The sequence below is a fragment of the Zalophus californianus genome, chromosome 4 (genome assembly GCF_009762305.2).
Source record: "Zalophus californianus isolate mZalCal1 chromosome 4, mZalCal1.pri.v2, whole genome shotgun sequence".
Taxonomy (NCBI): Eukaryota; Metazoa; Chordata; class Mammalia; order Carnivora; family Otariidae; genus Zalophus; species Zalophus californianus.
In genome coordinates, this window is record NC_045598.1 from 105,299,227 (window position 1) to 105,318,995 (window position 19,769).

The 19,769-nt window shown below is 48.5% G+C and overlaps 3 protein-coding genes across 4 annotated transcripts; 1 reads left to right on the top strand and 2 right to left on the bottom strand.

Moving 5' to 3' along the window:
- The first annotated feature begins 52 nt into the window (after positions 1–52).
- SCNM1 (sodium channel modifier 1) lies at positions 53–2,397 on the top strand. 2 transcript variants are annotated; one of them, XM_027613399.1, is made up of 7 exons: positions 53–206; positions 454–524; positions 768–856; positions 957–1,057; positions 1,170–1,258; positions 1,689–1,883; positions 2,232–2,397. In XM_027613399.1, the coding sequence occupies exons 1-7, from the start codon at positions 156–158 to the stop codon at positions 2,329–2,331; spliced, it is 696 nt and encodes a 231-aa protein (XP_027469200.1). In that variant the 5' UTR covers positions 53–155; the 3' UTR covers positions 2,332–2,397. The 2 variants fall into 2 exon arrangements, with proteins under 2 accessions (XP_027469200.1, XP_027469208.1); XM_027613407.1 differs by having other exon boundaries at positions 957–1,054.
- A 91-nt stretch (positions 2,398–2,488) lies between these two features.
- Positions 2,489–8,019, bottom strand: TMOD4 (tropomodulin 4). The gene is made up of 8 exons (XM_027613419.1): positions 6,123–8,019; positions 5,689–5,805; positions 5,049–5,138; positions 4,735–4,865; positions 4,526–4,633; positions 3,987–4,130; positions 3,577–3,721; positions 2,489–3,179 (listed from the first exon to the last, which is right to left on the bottom strand). The coding sequence occupies exons 1-8, from the start codon at positions 6,607–6,609 to the stop codon at positions 3,157–3,159; spliced, it is 1,245 nt and encodes a 414-aa protein (XP_027469220.1). The 5' UTR covers positions 6,610–8,019; the 3' UTR covers positions 2,489–3,156.
- Positions 8,020–8,172: 153 nt separating this feature from the next.
- On the bottom strand, positions 8,173–19,540 carry VPS72 (vacuolar protein sorting 72 homolog). The gene is made up of 6 exons (XM_027613386.2): positions 19,128–19,540; positions 15,054–15,206; positions 14,750–14,864; positions 14,018–14,194; positions 9,077–9,221; positions 8,173–8,767 (listed from the first exon to the last, which is right to left on the bottom strand). The coding sequence occupies exons 1-6, from the start codon at positions 19,242–19,244 to the stop codon at positions 8,380–8,382; spliced, it is 1,095 nt and encodes a 364-aa protein (XP_027469187.1). The 5' UTR covers positions 19,245–19,540; the 3' UTR covers positions 8,173–8,379.
- Between the last annotated feature and the right edge of the window lie 229 nt (positions 19,541–19,769).

Here is a 19,769-nt window from a genome sequence, read left to right on the forward strand (position 1 = left end):
CGCTGTGCATACAGGGAAGCGCTTCCGGGGAAATAATGAGGCCAACCGGAAGGAAACCCGAAGGAACTAGGAGACGACCCATTCTTGCTACGGTGGCCTGGAAGGAGTGGCGGAGGCAGCTCTGGAGAATTGCTCGCTTCTGGGACTCAGTCGTAATGTCTTTCAAGAGGGAAGGGGATGATTGGAGTCAACTAAACGTGCTTAAAGTAAGCGCGAGAGGAGAGCGTTGGGAGCAGTTTCACTGCCCTGTGAAGGAACTGTTTTGTTGCTCTGGCAACAGCTGCGGTTGGCGAGGGGGACGCGGGAGGGAGCGGCTAGAGCTGGGTAGTGACCCCTTTTTCGCTCTGTGATTTCTGTTCTCATGGTCTTTATTCCCTTTCAATCCTCGTCCCTGTCGTTTCCCTTCCGTCCCTCCCGCCTATCCGGCCGATCCCGTCCCGTTACCCCCTGTAGAAACGAAGAGTCGGGGACCTGCTGTCCAGTTACATCCCAGAGGATGAGGCGCTGATGCTACGGGATGGACGGTGAGGGCGGGGGGTGATCAAGCCTGAGGGTTCTGCGGTTAGAAGCTTAATAAAATTTTGTTATCAAGGGGGGAGAGCGGAAGTATCTAGGATTCTTTGGTGGGGAGTGAGGGACAGAGATGTGGGTGGTGGAGATTGGGAGACCTCAGAGTTTGGCTTTGGAAAGGATTGCTAGGTCAAGGTGGGACCAACAGCCTAGACCCCACTCACCCGGAACCAAATATCTTCTCTCCTCATCTCCAGCTTTGCTTGTGCCATCTGTCCCCACCGACCTGTACTGGATACGCTGGCCATGCTGACTGCCCACCGTGCAGGCAAGAAACATCTGTCCAGTAAGTTTGAGGGAAGATGGGGGGTTAGAGAATAAACTCTCCAAATGTCTGCAGATACTCTTGCTGTTCTGTTTTTAATTCTCTTTCCCTCAATCCTCAGGCCTGCAGCTTTTCTATGGCAAGAAGCAGCCAGGAAAGGGAATGGACCAGAGTCCAAGACAGCAGAATGAATTGAGGCCGTCAGAGACCAAGGCTGAGGTAGTGGTGGGGTGGGTTGTGTTTCAGGTGGGCCTGCTGCGCATGGTAGGCTTGAAGGGCTTTGACTTCTTTCTAGCTCTGAAGACTCTGACTCTGTTTCCCATCTCCATACCAGGCTCCTCTGTTAACCCAGACTCGACTTACCACCCAAAGTGCTCTGCACAGAGCTCCTTACTATAACAGTTGCTGCCGCCGGAAGTACAGGTCTGTGGGGTTGGAAAGCCAGAGGTAGGGAGGGACAGGGGAGATAAATGGCTCTAAAATGATGGTATTCCAAATTGTATTCTCAGGAATACGAGTATTCCAGAGATGTTAACTGCTATTTCAGAAAAAAGAGGATTTTGCCTTTTTTTTTTTTAGTTTCAGAAATTGCACTTTGTAATCCTTGAAGACTAGTAATATTAGTATATTTGAAGGCCTCAACAAAGTTTTAAGACTAAAAAAACCTAAAAATTTTTAATCTAGACTTTTAAAAACTCATTTGATTCCAAAATTCTTTTTTATGCAGGGCATTTATTGGTATCTCGAGGAACACAGTTTATTTAGGAAGCACTGCTGTAAGGGGCTAGGAGTCATAGTAGAAGTGGCCCTTTTCCTTTATCACTTTTATAGACAATGATTCTTCTCTACCCAGACCAGAAACCCCTCGTCCCTCTGTCTCCCATTCCCCTTTGCCACCCCCAGAGGTTGAGCCCGAGAATGGGAAGATCACTAGGGAACCCATGCCTGGGGTTGGCCCACAGGCCAAAGAGCCAGCAACTGTCTCATCCCCTGCACCCATGAGCCCCACAAGAAGACGAGCCCTGGATCATTACCTTACCCTTCGAAGGTGAGTGTGCAGAATCACTTTCCTCAAGTTTTCTCTTTTCTCTCTGACTCTCCTTATTTCAATCCTTCTCAATTGTTTTTTTTTTTTTTAAGATTTTATTTATTTATTAGCGAGCGAGAGAGAAACAGCATGAGAGGGGAGAGGGTCAGAGGGAGAAGCAGGCTCCCTGCTGAGCCGGGAGCCCGATGTGGGGCTCGATCCCAGGACCCCCGGGATGATGACCTGAGCCGAAGGCAGTCGCTTAACCAACTGAGCCACCCAGGCACCCCCTCAATTGTTTTTTTCTTACCCCCACTAACTTCTTAAACCTCTTTTCCTGACCTATTCTATTTTCTCTGATATTTCTAGCTCTGGCTGGATCCCAGATGGACAAGGTCGCTGGGTAAAAGATGAGAATGTTGAGTTTGACTCTGATGAAGAAGAACCCCCTGATCTCCCCTTAGACTGACACCCTCTTTCCGCACTCAGTTCACAAATAAATTTCAGCGGGCTCTGGGAGCCTAACTTTCCTTGAGTTGGCTTCCATGTCCCATTTCAGGATCTCATTGGTGGATTTTTTTTTAAGGAGGCTGAACACCCGAAGTGGAGACTGAGGTGGGGCTTGAACTCACGACCCTGAGACAAAGACTTGAGCTGAGATTGAGTCAGATGCTTAACTGACTGAGCCACCCAGGCACCCCCCATTTCAGGATTTCACATCTGCATTCTTAGCCTGGCTAACTCTTCCCTACAATGTACACGGCTCCCCATACTTCTAACCCTTCCCCCACCTTCTACCAAAGTCATGCCAAGCGTCAGCTGCACGCAGCCCAATGCCCTATTAATAAGTCTGTCAGAAGGAGGTCTTTGTCCTTCATGTTGTCTGCCTTCTTCCCCACCTCCACTCAAAGTCCTTTCCTCTTTCAGATCACATGAGGGTTGTGGGTAGGCACCAGGGGGCCTGGCCACTTCTGGAAAGAGGGCTGGGGTAGGTCCCTATGAGAGCAGAAGGGACTAACAGCATTGGCAGGGCCATGGGGAACACCAAGGGAGGGAGCTCCCCCACCTCCGCCTAGTAACTTGAGCCTCCCTGCCTGCTGATCCCCAGAGTATAAATAATCCCCTGATGAATTGGCAGTAACCCTTGGGGGTTAGCGCCAAGATTCCCACCCCAAAGCCCAAGGAAGGAGGCAGGCAGAGTGGACAGAAGGGCCTTTATTTACAGGAAGGGTGAGAGATGAGGATTTAGGTATTCAGGGCTCCCAGCTCTAGTTGGTAAAGGGAAAAGGTAGTGTTATCTCTTTTTTTGCTGGCGACCTGTAACAGGAAAGAGTAAACACAAATCTTTGTTGTATCTCCTATTTCCTGCAAAGGTGCCCCTCTTCCCCTTTCCAGTTCCTTGGCCAGACTCATAAAGAGCTAATGTCTTAGGCCAGCAAGCATGCCCACCCCTCATTAACAAAGCAAAATAAGAAATGGCATGGCAAGTAAAAATACCATGCCCACAAACAGGTCTGTCTAGATTCTTTTCCACCTTCCTACAGGTATAAATTTGGGGCAGGGGACTTTTCTATCTACTTTCTGGTCACTTACGTCCTTCTCATGTGACTCTTGTTTTGGCAGCACCCCAGACTCTTAGTCACTAAATCAGCTTTCAGGAGGATCCACTCCCTCCTTGCCCTTTCCCCCACACAACATGTCTGCATTTACTCACGTAGTTCATTGTTCCGGGTCATGGCCTGGGCGGCCCGAGCTCGTGGCCCCTGCTGCGTAAAGTGGTAGCCAAAGCGGACAATGGAGGGACACTGTTCGAGCACGGTGGCCATCTCCATCTCCACTGCGTCGCCAGGCCACTGGCGCTGGGGGAGGGAGAGATGAGACCTGTCAGCTACCCTCTCTGCGTTGTTCATGGTCCCACACCACCCACACCACCAACCCTTTGGGGGGTCAAAGAAGCTTGTTTCGTGACAGTGGGTGAGGAGAGATGCTGACTTGGCTCCCTTCATAAAGACAATGAAGAGAATTCAGATAAGATCAGATGAGATCCTGACCCAGTGGCTGCCCGAGGGAAGAGACTCAGTGAATATTAGCTGAATGCAAAGACCAGGGGAAGGAAATGCTGACCTGGTTGTCTACACGGAGCTCAGTGAGTGTGGCATTTTCCCGAACTGCCTTCAGCACAGCCATGAGCCCTGTGCTGCTGATGAAGTTGGATTCAATGTTCAGGCTCTGGAGGCTACGATTCTCACGCAACATGTCTGCCACCGCCTGGGTAGTAGGGACTTGGGTTAGGATTAGGGGATAGTTTCACAAATGACTGAGGAGAGAGAGAACAGGAGCAAGAGGGAACACAGCTCTTTGAGAAGAGTCTTTGAGGAGCTGTCGGTGGGGCTAGAGGGAGACGGAAGCGCAGGTAGTAGGGGAAGCACAGAGGGTGAGTGTGCAGCGGAGTTGGTGGGCGGAAGAGAGGGCTGTGGCTCTCTGAGAAGATGATCTGAGGACCTCCGAGTGTTGAGCCATAGGAGTGAGGGTAGAGTCTCCCCTCAGGCTATGCTAAGAGAACACAATGGGAATAGCACCCCCAGCACAGCCCCTTATGACAGCCCTGGCAGGGGTGCGTGTCAAGGTATGGGGAGAAGGCTAGAGATTTCAAGTTGCCTTACATTGGCAATGGGGTCACCACTCCTTGTGGCCACCAGACTGAAGCTCCGGACATAGGTATTTGTCTTCATTGCCTCACATAACTCCGTTAGCTTGGGTATTGGGATGTCCTGTCAGAGGGGAAGAGATGGCGGGCTAAGGGACTCACATTATCTGGGACTCACATAGTTAAATGGGAATTTATTATTCGAAGAATGGGGAGGTCAGATACCTGTATGTTATTGAGGTTCACCTCCTCCAGCTCCTTATCATTGTTTCGAACACTCTTTAGGATCTCCTCAATGTTTGTGGGATTTGGGGGCTCATCTGGCACTGGCTTATACTTGTCCGGTTGCACCACACCTGGTGGGTGAGGGCCAGAAAGAAACCCCAACATGTCCTCCACGATCTCCTCCCCATTGGTTCTCTTATTATTCATGTACCACATTCTCTCCATGATCCCCTTGTTTCGCCCTTTGCTACCTTTCCTCAGACCTTGGTACCACCTGCCAAAGCCCTGGGCATCATGCCCCCAGACACACTCACTGCTAATGCCTTCCGTGTTGCAGATCTCTCCACTGCAGATGGCGTCATAGTATTGCTTGTTGCTCATCAGCGTGTACATGCCCAGGATTGCTGGAGAGAGCAAGTAGAGGGGGGACAGGTTTCTTCCCAGTCCTCCTCCCTCCTCATATTCTGAATCGGTTGTAGTTTTAAAGCCTGACCTTCTCCACTCTTCCAGTGAGGTTCCCACTCTCCCTAGGTCCCAGAGTGCCCTTAACTGAACGGCTTAAGGTGGTGGCTTTTAAAACTTTGAGGCAGGACTAAGGGAAGGTCCCTAAGGAACCCCCAGAGGGTGAGGGAGGGAAAAACAACAACAGTGTCCCACATTCAGGGAAAAAAAAGCGTGAGGGAGTCTGTCAGACTTCCTCCTGTTTTCAGCCAGGATAGTTCCACTTTTATCTGCTTTAAAATTCCTATAAAATTGCCTTTGAGATGTGAACTTACTAAATTAAAAAATGAATGAGTGAATATATAAACAAACAAGCAAAAAATAAAAACTATGGCCTGAGGCTTTCTCTAACATCCATGTCCTGTTCAGGGCCTTCCTCACTAGTCCCAGGCCCTGGGTAGGAACCCCTGGCCCTGGTGTCCCCACCCTCCTCAGTGTCCCACAGCTGCCCACCTGCAATGTCACACATTTCAGCATCTGTGGCATTGGCCAGTGCCTCTTCCAGTTCAGGCTCCAGAGTGATCTGCTCCTGTACAGGAATTTCTCTCTTGGGCTGAATATAGGGTTTCCCTGATGGGGAGATGAAGGATGGTTGAGGTAGAGGTCTTTCCTCCTAAGATCCTGGTCTCCAGCTTCCTTCCTTTCTCCAGGAGGTGGAGGTCTGGGTCATTAGGGGCCACTGTAAAGCCTGAGTCCTCTACCAGCTCAGGATTCCTGGGTCCCCTGATCTCTTCTAAAAGTTGAAGAGTGAAAGATGGCATGTAGGTTTCAGGGTGGCCGAGTCCCTGGGCAGCTAGGAGCTGGAAGGGGAGAGGGAAGCTGGAGGGGGTACACTTGAGAGACAACCATTTGGGTTTTGGTAGGCATGGTTGTTAGGGTCTCCGTACCTTTCTTCTCGCCTGTGAAGGGCACCAGGTCATCACGCTCTTTGACCTCTAGTGCCTGCTGCTCTAGGTACTGCAAAAGGGCATCCCGGTCCAGCGGCCCCGTTGGACTCTTCTTCGTCTGGTCACGTTGTCTTAGTCCAGCTGGCAGGAGCATGTTCTGAGGGATGAGTTTTGGGGAGCAAGTCGGACCTCTTCTCTGATCTGGGGCACCCCCAGGGCTCCCTAAGACATCTACAGACACCCTTTCCCTGGCCCCCTGGCGACTCCAAGCCCTGTGGGCAGCCCCGATCTTAGCCACCCAGGGCCCCTCACCCTTCCCAAATGCCTGGAGACTGCCCCTGGTTCCCTGTGCTGGGGCCCCTACCTCAGGGTCCATCTCCTGTAGCTCGCAGTCCAGCTGCTCTAGCTCCTCGGGGCTCAGGGTCCTTAGGATCTCATCTTCATCTATGTCTCTGTATTTCTCCAGTTCCTTCTGATACGATGACATGATGGCCCCCACCCCCTCCCCACTGTGTGGCACTCACGGAGCCTGGGGGACATGGGGAAAGTGATTGGATAATGGAAAGATGTCCACAGATGCAGCAAGACATAGACCAGCCAGGAGGTAGAACAATGAACTAGATGCCTTGGAGGTTAGAAATCTAGTTGGGCATGGGAAGATGGGAGGAGGTTAGGTTGTTTAGTTAGAACGAGAGCTTCCTTCTTCCTGCTTCCCCAGCTTCAACCAACCACTCTGGATGGGGATCCCAGGCATCCAAGCTGGATTTGTCTGCCCATTGTATGACAAGAGAAATCCTGGCAGCACCCTCCCCTACAACCTTGCCCGTTGGTGCCTCTTGCCCAAGCACAGCTGCCAGGGCCCCTGCCAACACAGCTGGCCCCATGCCCGGTTCCTATTGAAAGGAAGGGGGGGCAGAGAACTTCAGGGAAATTCCTCCTCTTTTCCCCATCATTCAGCCTTTTTCCTAAACTGGTTTAAGAAAGCAAGGGGGTTGGGGGAAAAGAGTTCTCTTACCCTACCCTCGTTTCTTCTTTTATTGTGGGGGAATCAAGATTTCACTTTTTATGTTTGCTAAAACTCTAAATCCCAAGGGAAAGCAAGGGCTCAGAAGAGCTGGGGGACTTCCAGGTTGGGGGAAGGGTGGGACGGTCTCAGAAGGGACTGAGTCCCCACAATTTGTCCCTGGCTTTGGATGGGAAGGTGACACCGGACCAATGGGTGGGAAATGCCTTCTAAATGCGATAAAGTTTCTCTAAAAACAGTGGGAAGATTAAACTTGCACAGTCTTTTACATTATGGAAAATACACACAAGCTACACATACACACCATGCCAAATATGAAAGATCCAGAAAGTGTGTGAGATACTTGCATTGACAATGTAAACTACGGTTAAGTGATAGGACGGACGGTGGCAGAAACATACGCCAAGGGACAGAGACACACTCCGTATCATTCCCAATAGGAGTCACCCCTCTCCTCCCATCTCCCACCAGGCTCTGACCCATAAGCCCCCTGCCTTCCCCACCTACCAGTCCTGGTGGCCACCACCCTTCTCACCACCCCTTCTGTCGGTTGGTCTGTCAGTGCTACTGGAGCACTGTCCCAGCAGCAGGAGGAGCCCAGTGCCGGGGAAGAGGGTGGGGGAACAGTGAGCTCAGCATTTTATTATTTTAGCTCTGGCCAGGTGGGGGGTAGTGGGAGATCACATATACACAGCCCCCATACCCTGCCCAGCCCTGAGAGCCTCTAGTGGCCACGAACAGCCATGACACTTCCTTTCCTTCCTGCATAGAGAAATCTGAGTCCTAGAAACTGTTCTAGGACAATCACCTAGTTCCTACTTACTTGGTGCCTTGCAGTGAATATAAGGTGATATAAAGGTAAGTATAAAAATTTTGTTTGGATGTCTAATTTAAAGGTGTTTATAATCCAGCTGGAGGAATGAATACTTAGAATCTAAAAAGGGAAGTTCACAATAAACGCTATTAAACAAAATAAAGACCCATATATACTCAGACATTCACACACTTCTTGCTCCCAACTCTAGATCAGACACCAGACAAAGGGGATCTTTCTCTTTTATTAGATTAAAAAACACAAAACCAGTAGGCACTGTGGGGCGGGGGGAAGAAATACATAAAAGGGCTGGGCAAAGCTCAGAGCTGACAAAGGGGTGAAGCAGGGAGAGAAGGGGAAACATGATGAAGAGCCCCAAGTCAGGGCAGGAAAGAGGTTTCCAAGGACTAAACATCTCCTTATTTGATGACAATTTTCTGGCGCAAGGCTCGGGGCCCAGAACCAGGGAGGGGCTCAGGAGGTGGTGGGCCAGGGCCCAGCGCCGAGGCAGTGGGCGGCAGTCCGTGGGCAGTGATGTACTTCTTGTAGGCTTCACGGATGATCTTGAAGGCTCGAGCAGTGGCATAGGGGATGTCTGTGACAGGGTCCCGGTACAGGGCTGGCCGATGGGTCACGGGGCAGACCTCCCGAACGGGGACCTTTGGGGGCCGCCCTTGGGGAAACCATTCCTCAAATGTCGCATCATCGCTAAAAGTGATGAAGGTACGGGAGCAGCGAGCTGGAGGGACGACGGGTCCAGTGCCGGCACGGGGAGTCAGTGCAGAAGCTGTGGGAGTAGGATCCAGTCTAAGGGGGGAGAGAGAGAGAAACACAAAAACCTCTGAAGAGGGAAAACAACCGATAAAGAATGAGATCAGACAGGCAAGGAAAGAGAGGAAGGAGACAGAGCGATGGGAACTTTCTGAGAGAATCTAAGTGACAGATGGCGAAAAGCAAGCTGGACTGGATGGAAAAACAAGAGAGGGGAGAGGCTCAAAGAAAAGCTGAGGGAAGAGGACTCTGAAGGACATCTGCGTGTTAAGAGAGAGATGTGTGAGGACAGCTGAGGAGGGCAGGGAGAAGGCTCCCTCCCCTTCTTCCCTAGGACATACTCACCCTTCCACATCCACATTCTCCTCTTTTGGGCCTGGCTCCCCAACAAGCGGCACTGTCACCGAATGATAGGTGATTATGGGCCCGGGGCACTTCCGCTTCTTGTGCACCTGCTTCTTTTTGTCAGCCTCGAGCCTCTCATATGTCTCTTCAGGGTCAAAGGAAGGAACAAGAGGATGGTGAGTTCCCCCTGTGCCCACACCCACCACTGTCCCACAGTCTTTTGAGGACCTTCCTGGCTGTCTAGTCCCTGCCTAAGCCATTCATGCAAATCCTCTGAGGCCCCCTAGCACCTCTACTTCTGACGTTTTCTGTTTGCCGCCAACATCCTCTCTGCCCATCTCTCCTGACCACTTGGTTCCTCATGCACTCAGAACAGTGGGACTTCAGGGCTAGAAGGGACCCTGCGATAAGGAGCCTGTTTCCCTCCGTATTCCTCTACAGCCGCCCTGTCTACTTGATCCCAGCAAGAGCAGCATGCTGCGTCTTCAGGCATCTTTAGTCACTACAGAGTTCCTTCCTATTTTAAGCTGAAATACGACGACTGATGACACTGTTTTACCTTTTTGGGCTATAAAGGATGCAGTTCTAATCTGTCTTCCACATGACAGTCCTTTACACAGTTGAAATTAGCGTCCGTGTCTCCCCAGGCTGATCACAATGCCCACTTCATCGAGCCATTCCTCGTACAACATGGTTTTGAGACACACTCAGAGGGTGCTAGCTGGGCAGCCTACTTAAGTGTTTTGTGTGATCTGTTTTGTACCGTATTTTTAAGTTTTTTTTAAGATGTATTTATTTGAGGGAGCGGAGAGAGCGCGAGAGCGCGTGGGGGGATGGGGAGAGGGAGAGAATCCTCAAGCAGACTACCTGCTGAGCTCAGATCCTGATGTGGAGCTCTGTCATGACCTGAGCTGAAATCAAGAGCTGGATGCTTAACTGACTGAGCCACCTGGGTGCCCCAAGGAAATTACATTTAAATACAGAGATTTCTGGTTCCTCTTAAAATGACAAGAAAATCTGGCAACCCTGCATCTGCACTGTCATGTGGCAACAATGACCTGAGCAGAATAACTGCTTCTCCTTCTGAGCGCTCCGCTAATTCACCACAGTCCCCTGGCTGGACCTGTGACACTGTGCTATGGCAGGCAGTTCATGGTTGGTACACATGTCTCCTCCTCAAGGACAATGACTGTGACTCACATTACCTATATATTATCAGGGCCAGGCAGTGTTCCACACATTACAGGCACTCCACAAGTATCTGTTAATGCTCAATAGGTCAAAATATTCCTGTCCCTTTCCTGTGAATGAACTCCAAATTTGTTTCTTAAATGTGGTACAATCCTCTAGATAAAGTCAGACCAGAAAAGTGTGCTCTGGCAACCCCACCAATGATTTAGCCTCTTTTGTACTTGGAATTCTGGTTGGTAATATTACTTCCTTTCCCTTCAGCCAAGCTTCCAACACTTCTCCTTTCAAACACTTCCCTGTACCTTCTGGAAATCCTGCTCCATAATCAGCCATCTCATCTATGTCCCCAAGTTCCCCACTCAGCAGGCCTTCCACAACTTGTCTTCCTGGGAGCCTGGGATCCCGTCAGGCCACCACTCTCCTGGTAGCCCTCTGGTGGAGGCTGCTCACCCCGCCACATCCCAAGCAGGGTGCACCTGTGTCCTGCTGAGCCCACACTGCAGCTTTAGATCACGGCTCCTCTACCCATCTGCATTTCCCTTTTGAGACGTATGCCACCAGGCTAGACCACTTCTCCTTCCTGGCATGCTCACTCCGTCACTCACTGAATTTCTGCTCTTCCTCTCCACCTCCTCTCCACCTCTCCTATCATCCTACATCACCCTGGTGACCTCAACATGTACACGGGTAACCCCTTCAACATCCCATCCCCACAGTTTCTTTACCAATCTCATCTCTTAACAATTTTCCTGTCCGTGACACTTGAGCTATCCCATTCCGCTACAGCTACAGCCTATACTTTGTTATTGCCTGGAACTGCCCCAGCTCTGAAATACTACAGTCACACATCCCAGGCTCTGGCCACAACATTCTAACCTTTGGGTCTGTTTGCTCCCTACTCTAGATGCCTCTGTTCTTCCTTGAGACCTCCTGTACATGGACCTCTCCACATTCTCTCTCCCTAGCAGCCCCTTCCAGTCTTCATTTTCCTTTGTAAATCAAGGTTATTTCAGTCACTCTCATCGACTCCCTGGCCCAGACCTGGATTGCTGAGTGCTCCTGGAGAAATATTATGCAACGGGGTAGACTGGAACTACCATGAACACATGTTCCCAAAATTCAACAGACCCTCCCCCCCAAATCAGCAGAATATTCCATCTCAACTATTTCAAACACTCTTCACTCTCCTCAAGCTTTCAAGCCTATGCCCAACATCTGACAGGTGATAGTGCCTAAAAGACATCAGATGAGAACCACTCCAATGTCCTGCTGTGAGTTTACTAACCTTCAACTCTAAGTCATCCTCCAACCCTCCCTCCTTAACTTAAGCCAATTCCTCCATTTGTGCTCTAGCTACCCCTTCCCTCCGCCTCCCACTTCTCCAAAAACCCACACTATTAACTATCCTTTCTTCTCTATCATTAAACTCAGGGTGCTTCTCACTCACCAAAGACAGAGTTCCTCCAATCTTTGAATAAAACAAACAAGGAAAACTCTACATTGACCCCAGACCCTATAGCTTTTATTCCTTCTTCCACCCCTCACAGCCACATTTTTTAAGCCTGCTTCAAAATGGCATGGCCCCAAAAAGTGCTCCTTAAGGTCATCTCCGACCTCTTTGTCACCAAAACAAATGGACACTCCTCAGTTCTGCTCCTGAGTGGCATCTCTGCAGCATTCAGAAGAGACTCTCTCTCAAACATTCTCTTTGCGTGGCATTCTTAAGGCAATTCTCCTTGGAGTTCTCCAAGTCTCTGGCCGCTGCTAAGCTCCCCTTACATGAGCCCATCACATTCCAGCGCCTGCAGGATTCTCTCCGGCCTCTGTCTTCTCTTCCCCACGCGTTCTCCCTGGCTCATCTGACCGCGCCAACGTCCTCAATGCATCTCTACTCTACAGACGTTCAGATTTCTGTTTCCAGCCCAGAGCTTTCGTCTGCGCCTGGATGTGTATACCGAACTGAACTCTCAGCACCGCATGGACTGTTCCCAGACTCCTAAAATTCAGCGTGTTCAAAAATGAACTTATTTTTCCCCATGCTGAGCCTGCTTCTGCAGGGTCTTCTATCTCACTTACTGATGTAAGAAGCCTGGGAGTTACCTTCTTACAGTGGCCCAAACCAACCAATGTGGCCAAAGGATGTGGACTATAATTACAGTGACATCAAGGTCACCTCACTGTCTGTGATGGTTCTCAGTCATTTCTGTTTTGAGGGACAGCTACTGTTTGAAAGTACTGAATTACCATCATACAGATAAAGATTAAATATCTGATTTTAAAGTCAATATAATGAAACAATCACGAAAATACATCCTAAAGATGTTGGAACTGAAGTAAATCTTTTCTCAATCATTGTGTTCTTTTGGAGTTATCTAAATTTGAGAAACATAAAAGTGGAATGGGTTGGGTTCCAGATATCGGCATAAACAATCTTCCACCCCACATTTGGGCTGTAAACATTCAACTATACATTCTTGCTCATGTAAGAGAAAGATTCAGAGAAAGAAAGACTGTGGGGGGTACAGAGAAAGAAAACAAATTAAATACTATAGTTGATTCTGTGTTATTTCACTCAGTGAAAGTATGCCCCACATTGAGCATTTGATGGGATGTGTATAATCTGCTGTTCCCTCATGTACCTCTCATGATTTAAGACTCTTAACACCCTATAAAGAAATGTGTGGGGGCGCCTGGGTGGCTCAGTTGGTTAAGCGACTGCCTTCGGCTCAGGTCATGATCCTGGAGTCCCGGGATCGAGTCCCACATCGGGCTCCCTGCTCAGCAGGGAGTCTGCTTCTCCCTCTGACCCTCTTCCCTCTTGTGCTCTCTGTCTCTCATTCTCTCCCTCTCAAATAAATAAAATCTTTAAAAAAAAAAAAAAAAAAAAGAAATGTGTGTTCTGGGCGCCTGGGTGGCTCAGTTGGTTAAGCGACTGCCTTGGCTCAGGTCATGATCCTGGACTCCCAGGATCGAGTCCCGCATCAGACTCCCTGCTCAGCGGGGAGTCTGCTTCTCCCTCTGACCTTCCCCCCTCCCATGTACTCTCTCTCTCTTTCTCTCTCTCAAATAAATAAATAAAAAATCTTTAAAAAAAATGTGTGTTCTGGGGTGCCTGGGTGGCTCAGTCAGTTAAGCGTCCAACCCCCTGATTTCGGCTCAGGTCTTGATCTCAGGGTTGTGAGATTCTCTCTCTCCCTTTTCCTTTGCCACCCACCCTGACCCCCTGGCATTCTCTCTCTCTCAAAAAAAAAAAAAAAAAAAAAGATGTTTTGTACAATCTATTATTGTACACAATTGTGTACTCAGCATATAAACTGAAGAGATTTTAAAGAATCTTGACTTTAAAATAGTTCATCTCATGAACTAATTCTGGTGAATTTCTAATTTTCATGATTATCATTAAAGTAGGCATTATCACCCCACTATGTAAACCAGAACAGCAAAATACAAGTAGGTTAAGTAGTTTGCTGGCAGTCTTATAGAAAGTAAATAGCAGAACTAGAATTTGAATTCAATTCTATGCAATTCTTATTTTACACCAATACACTTTCTCTTCAATATAACTTGTACTTCAGAGCCCTCCTAACTGCCTTGTTCCTTGCTCCTCATCCCTCACTCTCTGCATTTCCTTCCTTTGATTCCCTTGTTTTGTTTTGAATCTCCGTCTCCCCAGCTGCTCAGGTTCTCCAGTCTCCACTTTTCTCGTGTTCCTCAGCCCTCTGCCCTCTGTTCTCAAAACCACAGACTGACCCAGTGAACGTAAGTTGAGCTCCTCTGTGATCTTGGCCTCTCTGAGCAGCTCTTCCTGGGTCAGTGGCCGCTCACAGTGGGGCCCCTTTCGCCGCCGTGACTGGCCTTGCCTCTCTTGTACCCGAAGGAATGTCTGTCGTGTATGCTCAGCTGTAGACTGACGCATGGACTTCCGACCTGGGAAAGAAGTCAGAGAGGAAGAAATCTTTGAATTCATGTCCACCTCCTTTATTTATTTTTTTAATTTTAAAACTTATTTGGAAATCATTTCAAACTTACAAAAAAGTTGCAAGAAGAGTCCACAGAATACCTATGTATCCTTTACCCAGATCACCTATTAACCTTTTGCCCCATTTGCATTGCATGTGTTTTCCCAAATGATCTAAGGGTTAAGTTGCGCACATCCTAGCTTTTGACCCTAAATACTTCAGTGTATATTGCCTAAGAATAAGGGTTTCCTGGGCGCCTGGGTGGCTCGGTCCGTTAAGCGTCTGCCTTTGGCTCAGGTCATGATCCCAGGGTCCTGGGATTGGGGAGCCTGCTTCTCCCTCTGCCTCTGCCCCTCCACCCCCGCTCATGCATGCGCTAATAAATAAGATCTTTAAAAAAAATATCTAAGGGTTTTCCTTATATAACCATAGTACAGTTATCAACTTTAGTAAACTTAACACTGATACAATGCTTTATCATTACGTTCTAATTGTGTTAATTGACCCAAACATCTCCACTCACTGTCTGAGCCATCATCCTGTAGTTCTAGCGGCAGCAGTGCCTTCTCTTCTCGGGCCTTCTGAGAGCTACCAGCTGGAGTGCTGACCTTTCGAGGCCTCAAGCTCTTGAGAGGCTCCTGGGGACAGATTGGAATCAGATACCGGGGGGAACAAAAGTGATAAGGAGAAAGATGAGGATCTTAAGAAAACTAGCACTGTAGGAAATTGGACTGGTTGGGGGCATAGAGTCCTGGGACCTCATGAAGGGCACAACAGAAATTACAGGAAATTATGGAAGTCCAAGAAAACCAGGATACCCCCAGCACCTTATATGCTTTGGTGACTACTCGGCGCTTCCTTCTTGGCTCTTCTGCTTCTCCATCACTGGATGGTTCATCCCCTTCATCAATGTCAAAGTCAGAGTCCACTTCGTCCTCTGTGTCTGACTGGTCCCCTTGATACTCATCATCTCCTGATTCCTGAGGACATAGGGAGATGAGGTTCTGTCACGGGAGTCATCAGTGCCCCTCCAGGAACAGAATCCTTTTGCTTTCTTGACGTAAGAGTTGCTCCACTCTCCTTCCCAACCCAGCCCTTCAATTTCTTCAGGCAAGAAACCTTCCAAGCTAATGGCCTTTGGCACCAGCACCACCCCTTCCAAGCATTAATCAACTGCCCTTTACCTGTAGTACATTGTGTTAAATGCTGGGGTACAAAAGGATATGGTTTGATCTCTACCTTCAAGGGTCTCACAGTCTGGCAGAGGACAGGACATAATTGTAAGAGGAACTTTGAATACAAGGCAACTATAAAGTATCAAATGGTACTAAAATGTTACAGGAGTGGCCCCTGGATGGCTCAGGCTGTTAAGTGGTCAACTCTTGATTTCAGCTAGGGTCATGATCTCAGGGTTGTGAGACTGAGCCATGTGTCGGGCTCCACGCTCAGCAGGGAGTCTGTTTGAGGATTCTCTCCCTCTCCCTCTGCCCCTCCCCTGCTCTCTCTCTCTCTCAAGTAAATAAATATATAAATCTTTAAAAAAAATGTTACAGGAGCTCAGAGGAAGGCACACTTCCCATAGACTGGTGGTCTGGGAAGGTCTAAACTTTAGGCTTTATTCCTTTAGAGCAGGAGTTGTCAAACTTTTACTGTGAAGGGCCAGAACAGAACAGGTAGTAGGCCAGATTTGGCCAGCAGGTCAGGGTTTGCTGAGCCCTGCTTTACACTCTAAAGACCAAAGAGGACTTGAGTCATGGTTTAAAATACTGGTAGTGTTTAGACAGCCAAGAGGGCAGAGGTATCATGGGTAGATGGAATTGCAAGAACGAAGGTACAGAAGCAGGAATGTGTATACCTTGTTTATGTAGATTTAGACCTAAGTAAAGCAGGAGGTTTGTCTTAGGTAAGAAATCTTCCTAGCTGGGGCGCCTGGGTGGCTCAGTCGTTAAGCATCTGCCTTCGGCTCAGGTCATGATCCCAGGGTCCTGGGATCAAGCCCCACCTCAGGGTCCCTGCTTAGCGGGAAGCCTGCTTCTCCCTCTCCCACTCCCCCTGCTTGTGTTCTCTCTCTCGCTGTCTCTCAGTCAAATAAATAAAATTAAAAAAAAAAAAGAAATCTTCCTAGCTGACTGCCTTTGACTCTGGCACAGCCTTCTTCCAACACTAACTAACTGCCCTATAAGGCTAGAAGACATGAAAAGATTACATTCAGTCAACAGAGAAACTTAAGGTTTCTTTATTAACATCAGGTTAATAAACTGATGACTTTAATTTATAGGCCAGTGATTCTCAATTCTCTCCCTCTCCTTGTCCCACTATTGATAATCATTGTTGAGGTAAACATACTGAGAAATAGGTCTCATTCCTCAGGTGTGTTGGAACAGAAAAATAATTGGGTACTAGTACTCTGTATGATGGAGAGCCAATAAAGATTTGGGGAGACAGAAAAACTGTATACAAGCAGTGTTTCAGAAAGCTCTGGAGGTGGTTAGCTGAGTGGAGTAGAGAACATGGAGTACAGCCTAGAATTGAGGGGCTACAGGTTAGGGCTAGAATGGAGCCACACGAAAAATAAAGGGAAAAACACAGTTGGGGGCAGGGGAGTCAACTGGGCAGGGTGGCACCTCAAACATGTGGCTCTCTTCAATCAGTGATGTAGACCAACAGGCTAATCTTGGTACTCATGCTGTCAAAGCAAGCAAATAGCACAGACAGTTGACACTCCAAGCTAGCCAGAGTTCAATCTTGCACTGATGACCATCATTTCCTCCCAACTGATGTTTGTAAAAGACAGCCTGGGAACACATTAATCCCCTAGCTCTAACCTGGTATTAAGTAATCTCACCAGAGATGAGCAGTTCAACTACACATTAGCTTAGTGTCCAGTCAAAATGCTTTCACTAAGTTAGGGATTTACTACCATTCCTTTGGCTTTTATCAGGAGTCAATAATAGGCATGACTAGATAAGAGAATGTTTCTACATCATCTACTGAACCCCCGTTACTTTATGTATCTTATGTAAGGATGCAATTCTTCCTGGGATTTAATGCCGAATGAATTTTTCTCTTAGAGAATGTATATGCCTCTTTCTTACTGAAGAAAGAAACTCGGGGGGGGGTGGCGCCTGGGTGGCTCAATCGGTTAAGCATCTCCCTTTGGCTCAGATCATGATCCCAAGGTCCTGGGATCGAGCCCCACATCGGGCTTCCTGCTCAGCAGGGAACCTGCTTCTCCCTCTCCCTCTGCTGCTCCCCCTGCTTGTGCTCTCTCGTTCTGTCAAATAAATAAATAAAATCTTAAAAAAAAAAAAAAAGAAATTCAGGGTTCTGCTGCCAGGAAGTCCACAGCTAAATTTAATATCAATTGCTATTACCAATTTAGCAGAGGCTCCTGGTACAATTACTTCTGATCTGTCTCTATTTTTACTGTTCCTACTTTTTGTTTGTATGGTAAGCCTCCTTTAATCCTTTTTGGAAACATGAAGGGTACATATTAAATAACGACTCGTAAAATGACAGGAATAGGAAAATGGCCTTTGGGGGAGGGATGAGAACATTCTATTTTAAACTATAGTTGGTCAGGGCTGTGTAAGTAATGACTCCCAGTCATCAAGTCCTGTGGATTCAATTTCCTTAATTTGTCTTGAAACCTATTGCCCATGTTTCTCTACTCCCACTACCTCCTTCAAACCATTCTCCTCATGACAGAGTGAGCTTTCTAAAGTACAAATTTGATCATGGTACTTTGATGAATCTTCTCAGTCCTCTGGATGAAGAGCAAAACTCTTTAACATGGTTCACAAGGCCCAACATGATCTGGCCTATGCCTACTCCCTCCAGCCTTACCAACCTTTATTCTCCTACAAGGTTTGGAGAATGAGAGTAAGCATGCATGTACCAGACCAAGACTCAGTACCTTTACACATTCTGCCCCAGCCTCTCAGTGGGTTAACCTTTCTCCTCACCCTGCTCCCAGCCCTAGTACTATTCATCCAGCCAAGGCCTACTTTTCATACTGTAGTAAGTTTAAACATCATGTCCCCCAGGGATGTCAATCCTGACCAATGACTCCGGCTCCCACATGTTACCAAAGCACCCTATGCTTACCGGTTATTTTACTCCTTATCACACAATATTTCAACTATTAATCCAGCTGGTTCCCCCACTGGGGTCTGGAATACGAAGAACAAAGTGGTGTTTTTAACACTCTCTGCTTCCCTAGAACTTAAAACAGTGGTTGGTTTGCCCTAGCTTCTCAACGGATATTTTAAAAATGGACAGATTCAATCAGTACCAGTGCCAATCCAATCCAGAGAATGGACGTATACCGTTGAAGAAGACAAGCCATTTCTAACCTTACAGAGCTTACAACCTAATAGGAAACAGGTAGGCAAACCAAATCTAATTACAATTTGAAATATATTCTATGAAGGAAATAAATGGGCCACTTTTTAGAGCAGTTAAGGAAGGGTTAACTAAGGAGACATTTACATTAAGATTTGAAAGCTGAAAAAAGAGTAGGCTAAACCCCTCTATTTTTTTTAAGATTCCTTTCTGTACTTCAGGTGGATAACCAGGCAGTGGGCCAACGAGTGACTACGAGCTCGCGTACGTTGTTAGACGTCAGAAGTGCGGTGAAACATGCAACTAGAAAAGTACACAGTCGGTTTCTTCCATATTCTGGGATGCCTCCGGAGAGCCCCCCCCATCCCTGACCCCTCCAACCCCATCCAGGACTCTCCTCTCTAGGGCTCCAATTTATGCCCCGTCGACTCTCGCACCCGGTCTCTAGTATCAGCTCCCAGGGCTCCTCTCCATTCCCCGCCCCCGTCTTTGTCCGAGGTTTCTCCGTTCAGGACTTTTAGCTTCCTCCCCTCCCTCTTCCTGGGCCCGGCTCTTGCCTCTGTGAAACCCCCATAAGTCGTCTGGTAGAACTCATCTTCCTCCTCTGCCTCCAGAAGCCCAGAAAGCCGGTTCCCCGCGGTCTTCCGGGGGGCCCGGCCCCCAGCCAAACTCATACCGCCTACCGAGACTGCGCCGCTACCAGCGACCCCTCACCCAGTGCGGCTATCGGAGCTCGGCGCTCGACACCACTACCTGCGGGTGGCAGGCGGCGGCGGAAGCCCGTCCTCCACAGGCAGAAGTAGCAGAGCGTCGAGAGGCTTCCAGTCGCGTCTGCCAAGCCTTCTTCACTCTGCAGCCCCGCCCACTGGGGACGCGGAGACCACCCCCAAGCTCCCCGCCCTAGCTCGCGCGGACCTGGGCTGTGGAATGATTCGACTTGGTGTCACCTGGAGCCTCACTATCCTAAGTCCAGAATTTGGGAATCAACAAATTTTCACTTGTTAGAGGTCAGACCCCCCCCCCCCCCGCTCCAATCCGTTTTCCAGTCTGCTTCTAGGAGTGAACCTTTCTAAAAACGCAGACTTTGTCACTCTTCTGCTCAAAGATCTTTAATGGCTCCCTAGCATCTACAGGTTCAAGTCCAAAATCCTTGAGCCAGAATGGTAGTGTGGTTAAGAGCATAGCTTTAGAGCCAACCA